The following is a 9,139-nucleotide window of genomic DNA, read 5'->3' as shown; positions in this document are numbered from 1 at the left end:
GTTTTAATTTTTGGCGGAATTTCAGATCAATTTAATTCTCATCCATTTAAATGATCAATTGCAGCGTTGCGACGAAAAGATATTTTCTACAAATAATACTGCAGAATAAAGATTTTTTAAGAATCCAACAAATAAACCATGCGAAAAAACGTCATGTTTCAGTATTATTTGGAGAAAAATAAGAGCTAGTTTTCGCCGTAACGATTTATTTATTTGTTCATTTCATTGTTTTTTTTTTTTGTATATTAAGAAAATGTTCTTAATTTTTTATTCAAATGTGGATTAATGTTGAATGGATTCTTAAAAATAAATTTTTATATCAAACACATGAATAGTTATGATAGAGTTTCATTTACCTGAAATTTTATATTGAATAATTTGTCCACGATCTCATTTTTTCATGCGTCTCCAATGCGCTGGTGTTAATATCATCACAAAATTCGAATAAAAAAATACTTGTAATACTTCCCTCTTTGTTTGTTCAATTTGAAAACTTCGGCCACATTTTACCAAATTTTTTAAGATCGAGAAGAAGAAAACGGTCACAAGCAAGAACAAAAAAAAAACAACCAAATATCAAATATTCTTTGATTTGAATGATTTCTTTATCCCGAAAGCAGTTTGAAACGAATTTGTGTGTGTATTAATTTCAAAAAAATAATAGAAGAAATTTGTTATTTGGTGGAAATGGAACACAAGTGAAATTCAGGAGTGTTTTTAACCAACTGATCGTTTTACAATGGCAACAGCATCCTTTTATACACAGTGCATTCGGGAGTGAGTGTCAACCGAACTTCAATTGGCTACCAACAAGTGTCTCTCCCACTCCCTCGTTCTCACACTTTTGTTCTCATTTTTCGTGTCGTGCGTTACATTTGTACGCAGATTCATGACTTTTCGCCCTTATTGTGTGATTAGTCCAATGCGAGTCAAGTGCTGGAATTGTCTTTATACTGCATATTGCTATTACATTTAAGTGAATAGCAACAAAGATAAAATCATTCACTCCGTTGCAAGAGTGGTGGTGCTCGAATTTTAAGTAGATGACAACAATACGAAATGCACGGTGAAAAGTTATTAAAAGTAAATTTTATCTTTTCTTTATATATATTTATTAATCAAAATAGTGGTGCTTGTTGCTGAAAATTTATGACGACGAAAATTTCCATTTTCGTCATTTTCAATGCATAAATTGAATTATCCAAAGAGATGTACACAACGAACAAAGTCGATTCGAAAAATTTACATTTTTCATTGCCAATCCTTTGATCATTTGGCGAAAATTATAAAAACTAACTCACGAGATTTTAATTTCTCTCTCTCTCTCCCTCTCCCTCTCAACAAACAAATTTAAATTCGAAAAACCGAAAATCCACCAATTATCTCTGGAATGTGTTATAATTTTGCATCGTATTAAATTTCGATTGTGTTTAGGTTTGGGCTCAAAAGATGGAGCTACTTGATTTTTGATTGTGCAGTGAGGACGCACACCGATGACTATGTTACCAACTAAACAGCGATGGAAAATATGCACATCGATTGGTAGACATGTTTAAAGTACACACAATCAAATGTTGTAATTATCAAGTTGCATTGCATATGAACGATGTTGACACCTGGCGCAACTGTATGTGCGGGTGCTTGTCGATGTATTAGTTTGCTTGTTTTCTCTTTTTTCCCCCTTTGTGTTGCATGTATGTCAAAACATTGGACTACTACTATTCGTGTTTCATAGTTGATTGCATCAACAGTCAAATACTGAGAGACTTACAGCTTCAATTACTTGTCTCTGTAAAGAAACACCAAAACACACAAAGGCACAGTAAACTTTTTTCTATGCTATTTCCAAAATAGAAATTACTGTGGAAAAAAATATCAACTATCGAAAGATATACACCAAATTTATGGCTCGAATACGGTGAGCAGTTGTGTTTTTGTGGTCAAATTGGTCTTTCAAATTTAAAAGTGAACAAAATAAAAACACCCTGAATTCGTTATAAAGCACACGCACAGCGTACGAAATGAGTTAAAAAGTACAAAATATTTACAACAATTTTTTTTTTGAAAGCCAATTACACACATACCCATACATTGACCACAAAAAAAGAAGTTTTGTTACATATTGTTGATTTATTTTTTGTAGTTTCTTTACGTAAAAGTGACATTTTCGTCGTGCAATTCGATTTAATTCTGAATTCGTTCGGAAATAAAGTATCAAATCTTATCATTCCAATTGTGCAAAACCACGTACATAAATTATTTAGTTGAAAAGAAACCACACATACACACCAAGTAAGTACATTATTTGTAGTTTGCACTAGGAGAATATGTGGAAGAAGGAAAGAGAGCGTGAGAGAGATAACCCAAACAAATTGTTCAAGAGATTTACAAAATTTTGAAACAGAGAAAAGTTTCCAAATCTCCATAAGATTTATGAAGAAATTTCCAATCGTCTATTTGCACATGTCAAAGACATTGTCTGTGTCAACGAATTACAATGCAAACAAACAACAAACCAAGCAATTCATGTGAAATATTTATAATAAACACCGAAAAATAAATAAATAAATAAATAAACAATAACATACGCGTCGTGAGTTGCCAATAAAACATATGTTTACACATGAACGACAGTAAACCGAAATAATTACGGCATTTTTGTTTCGCTGTATGAATTCGACATTTTAAATTGCATGGATTCAAACACAACTACAAGTAAATTCGAGAATTTCAGAATAAATAATAACAATAAATTATATTCGAGTTTGAATCTCTTTTTTTTATTTGTATAGAAATAGATTTTGTGCAACAAAACGAAACTATTTTGGTTTCGACATTGACGCAAACATATAATAAAATGAATATTCTCTAGAACAAAGTAATTGTAAATAATTTTAGTTTGGAATAGTCTATTCTATTATTTTTCTGCATCTTCTCGAAAATTGCTATAATTTGTCTATTTATTCTTGTTTCAATTGAAAACGAAACAAATGAAAACTGAAATAATTCATTCGCAAAATTCTTCCGAAAGACCAATTCAAAAGACGACAAAACATCAATAAAGTGAAACATCACATCAGGCCGTACGATCAATTTGAATGTCAACCCAAAAAGGTTAAATTCGAAACGAAGAAAAAAATACACTTAAAGAAACCGATTCACGTCAATTCGTTTGTTGTACGAAATCAGTGTGGTGGAATGCATTTGCTGCTGCTGCTGCTGTGCTTACATTGCGTGCCAGTTCAATAAAATCGGTTTATTATTGTATCGGTTTATATGGATGTCATAGAAGTAAGCGAGGCAAAGCCAATTGTTGAATTGATTGGTATTGCGAAGCACTTTAAAAGTGTGTCTGTGCAAGAGCTGGAAATCGTACGCGAATGAAAAAAAAACTCCATGGAGATTACGTGGACGGAGAAGCGAATGCCATATATGGCAGTCAATATATCGGCATGCCATTTCTTCTACAATATTATCGTCATATTTGTAGTGGTTCCGTGAAACTACTACCGCATTTAGTTTACTATCGTATTCGCTATAGTTGTTTCTACTTGACATCAAATGTGTATATTTTTTCGTTGTAATTATAAATATTTCAAAACAAAAAAAATTGTCACATCTCGGGATACAAAGAGAAGTCTTTGGCTTCATTCATAATAAAAGAAAATGTGTTTGATATTTCCACCTGATATTGTTTACGTTCAGATAGAAGAGAAACAACAGTAAAATTCTGAACAAAGATTCGTTTTCGGTGTTTTTTTTTTCGTTTGTTTTTTGTTTGTGTGTTTCGCGAGTGACACATCAGCACATTTTCACAAACACATGCATTCTGGACCATATTGACAGCACAAATTGTGGCACAATATTGATAACCATTGCTGAAAGAAAAAACACACACAACAGCAACCAACTGTATTTCATTCCCCCATTAAATTTGTGCACAAATTCGTGAGGTAATGTTAAACAGAAATGTGCAGAGAACGAGAAAAAAAAACAATTACAATCTAAATATAATATTCGAATGATAAACAAACAAAAATCGAGTGAATCGCAAACACGATAAATTAGCCAAGATGATTTATGCATTCGAAAGCATTACATGTTACAGTATTCATTTGACACTCGCTTGGAATTGTAACAGTGATCAATGTCGAAGTTATTCTCGGTTTAATAAAAAAAATCTAATTAAAATTTCAATTAAAAGCTTAGAGCAAATAAATCCGTTTCATTTTTCATTGGCCAACAGAAAATGTAAATATATTTTTTTGTGACATATGATAAAATTCTTCGTGATTCGTGGGCCTAGCAAACATTTTCAATAAAAAAAGAAGTCACAATTATAAACACGATTTACAAGTTGTGTGATAAGAAAGAAAACAAAATAAATGGAATTCTAGAATGTTGTAGCAGCACCGATAACGTCGTTTTTGCCATTTTAAATTTCCGTGCAAGTTCCATTTATTAGATCGACACATTGATATGCCATCAGTTGCCTTACATTTTATAGCAACAATATCAAACTGATACGATTACCATTACCGTTAGCCTATTTGCCAATGCATATGATACCGAATTACATATAGATCGCCATCGATTTGCTAATGACATTGTCGTGATGCTGATCGCGTCGTGCATTCATAACATCTAGTCGGCGTTGACGTATGTAATGTAGACGTGATAAAACGGCATTAAACTCATACAAAAATTCAGACAATTGATAAACAAACCATATTATTTGCACTTGATCAGTGTTTGGAGCGTTTTTATTCCCTATCTCCGACTCTTTTTTTTTCATTCACAAAATGCTAGCTTTAATTACTGGATCTGACTGAAAACGATTCGAAATTTCATGCTTTCGCTTATAGCATCAATCTACTGGATTTTACAATTATTTCCCATTTTAAATCGCCAAATCAATGTCGGCGAACAATCATATTAAATAATGGATGTGTGAGAATGCGTTAGTGAGAGCACTTTTTTCGTGAATTATAATTAAAAATTAACAGAGCGAAGTATGTTGATTGAATCAAGTGTTAAGTTTTGTAATTTAAGTGCAAATTGAAACCACATGCTTTCCATCTTTCGGAAAGTTCTTTAAAAAAGTGATCGCATAAATTGGCAAAATGTGTTGTGTGTCCATCTTGAATAAATTCGGTCGCATTTCATATTGAAACAAAATACATGCATTTGAGTCATAGTAGCGACTATTGATATGGGCCACTTTGCACGAGGAAAAATAATCTCAGTCGGAAATTATCAGACATATGTAGATTTTTCAGCTGTTTCATTTCTCTTTGAATGGATCTATTGTGTGCGCGTGATTGTTTTATTGAAAAAAGCCAGTTCAATGTGAAATAAATAACAAAATCAACAGAGAAAGAGAGATTGAGCAGAAAAGAGTTCAACATTTGTTTTCTTTTTCTTTGACGTTTTTAGATCAGCTGAGACTATATCAGAATTTGATTTATTTATAGCGACGTGCCTACTACTTTGTCACTCGCGTGTTCCTTGCACTCACTCTCTCATAAGCATAGCTTCAGAATTTAAGTTATTTTTCTCGTTTTTTTTTGTTCAAACATTTTCGGTCAAAGTCATCATTTTTCTCTCTCATTCGAAACAGAAATATTTCAGTATGAGTTAAAAAAAAAATTGCACCGAATCGGATTAAGAAGCCATAAGCACGTGAGCTATGTAAATTGCGTGTGGCAATACGCGAATGTCAAAGTGGTACACTCTCACTCTCTCGGTTGGGGTATTGTTTTCAAACAAAAGATAAATATAAACAAAACAAATCCTCAGCGTTTTCGATGTAAAACAAAAAAAAAATCTGAAATGAAATAAATCAAGTCATTCTTTGTTCTCATTTCAGTCGTGACCGAAATTAATCAATTGTTTCCAACACATTGAAAACTGAATTCAGCGGAATTAAACTTAAAATAAACAGCATACAGCCAGCACATCAAACTTGAGTTTGATAGAAACAAAAAATAACACGTTTTTTTCGCTATCTTTAAGTGATAAGTCAAATTAAAAGACCAAGCAATTTTCGGAGAAGAAAAAAATGGGCGACGAAATGGACGAATGTGCATGCTTTTGGAGCCATGAATTCGCTATGCGACGACTGTTGGCTTTAGTAAGCAATTTTTCTTTCTTCTTTTATAAGAATTTATTATTATAATTTTTTTAAAAACTAAAAAAATCAATTTCCGATGGAATATAGCTGAGGCAGGGCCAAACTCATTGTACAGACACCGAATGTTTCGATCGTGAGTAAAATATTGTCATTCAAAACCGTTTAAAATGATATTAAATAATTTATTTATTGGTTTTTTTCTTCTTCATCTATCAACTCACAGCTCCAACGCTGCCGGATAGTCAACGTGGTGGCGCTGACAGCGGAAGTGATTTTATGTTCATGTCAATTCTGTTAATTTGTGCTGTGATATTATATATATTCCGACCGAATCCATTGCGACGATCCAGATTGGGTGATCAGGACAAGTCTTCACGGCCACCTAGCGATCAGAATGTAAACAGTCACATCAAAAAAAATTAATCAACATTTTCTTTTAATTTTTGAAATTATTTTTCACACTAATATTAGGGTCCAGATGGAACACCACCAGCTTTACATTGACCTAGAAACACATAAATAAGAACAATAACGACACAAGACAGACGATGCGAATGCAGATTTTAAATTGTAATCCATCCTATAGCTGGAGGGAAAATATGATCACCCCAAAAAAGACATTTTATTTACAATTATGAGGTGAAAAACAAACAAGCAAAACACTTTAAACACGTAAGAAACTGTCTCTGAATGTCCAAACAACAAAATGTTACGCGGAATTATTCCAACTGTATTTTTTTTTTGTCCAACTCCTCAGAATATCCATTTGCAATTTAATTATTTCTATTATGTTATGATATCGTTATTGAGGCATGTTTTGCAAACAACACACACACATCACTATTGCAATTGTGTATGTTTTATTAAGTTAAAAGAAAATTTATCAAAAATGTTATGATATAATCAATTGCAATATAATATGCGTTTGAAATTTATAAATGAAATGAATCTCAATACAAAATCAATATATCATCATTAAATTTTTGCATGTTTGGTATATGGTCGTTTATGTAACATTTATCTTCCTAACTAATCTTATTATGATGGGAATTTCCAATATAGAAAACGCACAAAAAAATTCACAAAAAACAACATTTTTTAAAATAAATTAAAATCAAAATGAAATTCAAGTTTTTTTCAACTCGTATACACGATAATGTGCAATTTAGTGAAAGTAGTTTGAAAACAAAATGATTTAAGAACATTCGTCTTTTTGCCAATTCTTGTGGTCTTATGAAAGATTCTCTTTTGAAAGGAGTTTGAGAATCTCTTTATTGGAAATTCTTACAATGTTTCTTATGTAATAATGATTCAAAACAAAAATCGCAAACACACACTTATATATACACAAAATTGAATTTATTTGAAAGGCCTATTAGTGATATTGGAGCACAGCCCAATTTAATTGCAAATCACCCCACACTCATGCGTTTTTTTTATTTTTAGTTACACATATACAATTTATTGTAAATCCTGATAAATTCAATAAAAAAATCTATTAAATTCAACGTTGATTGTAAGTGATTTTTTGAAATAAATTGCCAACTGCTCAACTTTTTTTTAAAGCACATCCAATTTAGTTGTAACACTTTGCAACGGCAAATTTAATTCTAATTTAAATATAGGACGTTTTTTGGACTAATATTTTGTTTTTTAAATAAAATGCTTTTTTCTACAAATGCAAGACAATAGTTTTGTAGCACTTCATCCGGTGTATTATTATTAATATAAGTTTTAATAAAAAAAAGCAGAAGAAAGCCGAGCGAAATAAATGTGTTATGTTAGGAACTGACAACTATAGGGCATTTTGACTGGAAAAAATTGTTAAATTTAATAGGAAATTCGATTGATACTATAAATTTTATTAAAGCATTCACTAAACAACTCTGAACATTGACTATTATTATTTGAGTCTGTTGATTTGCACATTTGTTTCACATCCGAAAGTTCGCGTCACAGGCACAGATTCAGCAATACACCGATAGATGGCGTAAGCTGGTCATATTCAACAATTCGAACGACAACCAGTTTTTGTTCATCGAAAGATCAAGATTTGAAACTTATTTATACCAAATATGCCGCATTATGTATGTATGAAAAACCAAGAGACTATTTCGCAGAATTTATAAAAACAGTCATGACCAGTTATCAATACCAAAAACTTCGTTTTTAAAAAACGAAATCTTTTTTCATATTCGTTTGATTTGAGTAATTTCGAAATATTTTCCCCGAACAAATTTGATTTATACATAAAATCTTGAGCAAAACGAAAAAAAAATCGTGATGAACAGGGAAAGAAAATCATTTAATTTCAAAAACCACAAAAAGATTTGTTTGCAAAAACAAAAGAAGAATTTGCGATGGTGCGTTGACATATATCGATACATTTGCAACATTTGAGCAAACCAATATCGCCCATCATAAAGTGTATGTGGTGGAGACTAACGATGCGGCGGTGGCGTCGATGCCCGATCAGCGTATTGCGTTCACATCGACACAATGAACAACACAAAACGAGATGGCGCGTGTGCGCGCCTAGTGTTTGCGTCGCGTAATTTGCAAGCATGCTTGATTCACAAAGCCACACTTTAAACGATCATTTCACCGCTGCAGTAGTTCATAATACAAACAAGCGTACAAACAGTTGGTCGCATAAACAGTTCGTCTCTCGTTGGCTGCTTTTTTTTTTAAAAAAAAAAAAGTCTTGTGCGGTACGAATGACGACCGTGGCTGTGGTGTGTTTTTTTTATTATTTTATCAGAAATATTAATGAGCGAGAAAAAAAACGAAAAGAGAAGAAGGGTTGGACAAGAGAGCAAGCACAGTTTTTAAAATCCAAACATCTGTCGACAGAAGGAGTTCAGCCAAAACAACAAATATTGATAGAAACACTATAAAGTTTCAAGTGTAAATCGTGCAATAAGCCATCAAAAATACAAAACAAATGCGCTCCGGTCGAAGCAACAAAAATAAAAAAAGTTACGATTAAAATTGTGTTGGTTTATC

The 9,139-nt window shown here is 32.0% G+C and overlaps 2 protein-coding genes across 6 annotated transcripts in view; one reads left to right on the top strand and one right to left on the bottom strand.

The window, feature by feature from the left end:
• LOC116352262 (sodium-dependent dopamine transporter) overlaps positions 1–714 on the bottom strand; it is a 17,803-nt gene extending 17,089 nt beyond the window's left edge. Inside the window, exon 1 of the mRNA XM_031784727.1 lies at positions 357–714. The gene's annotated coding sequence lies outside the window, so the exon portion shown is untranslated. The remainder of the gene's footprint in view (positions 1–356) is intronic.
• Positions 715–1,719: 1,005 nt separating this feature from the next.
• On the top strand, positions 1,720–7,928 carry LOC116352551 (small integral membrane protein 14). Of its 5 annotated transcripts, XM_031785243.1 has the most exons (6): positions 1,720–1,918; positions 2,144–2,292; positions 5,870–6,133; positions 6,221–6,266; positions 6,357–6,529; positions 6,605–7,928. In XM_031785243.1, exons 3-6 carry the CDS (start codon positions 6,062–6,064, stop codon positions 6,635–6,637), a joined length of 324 nt encoding a protein of 107 aa, XP_031641103.1. In that variant the 5' UTR covers positions 1,720–1,918; positions 2,144–2,292; positions 5,870–6,061; the 3' UTR covers positions 6,638–7,928. The 5 variants fall into 5 exon arrangements, with proteins under 5 accessions (XP_031641103.1, XP_031641107.1, XP_031641105.1 ...); XM_031785247.1 differs by lacking the exon at positions 2,144–2,292; XM_031785245.1 differs by lacking the exons at positions 1,720–1,918; positions 2,144–2,292 and adding an exon at positions 3,646–3,953.
• Positions 7,929–9,139: the final 1,211 nt, after the last annotated feature.

The sequence above is a fragment of the Contarinia nasturtii genome, unplaced genomic scaffold, assembly GCF_009176525.2.
Source record: "Contarinia nasturtii isolate CC-2019 unplaced genomic scaffold, AAFC_CNas_1.1 Cnas_scaffold_187, whole genome shotgun sequence".
Taxonomy (NCBI): Eukaryota; Metazoa; Arthropoda; class Insecta; order Diptera; family Cecidomyiidae; genus Contarinia; species Contarinia nasturtii.
The sequence above is the reverse complement of the archived record's forward strand: the minus strand, read 5'-3'. Positions and strand labels throughout refer to the sequence as shown.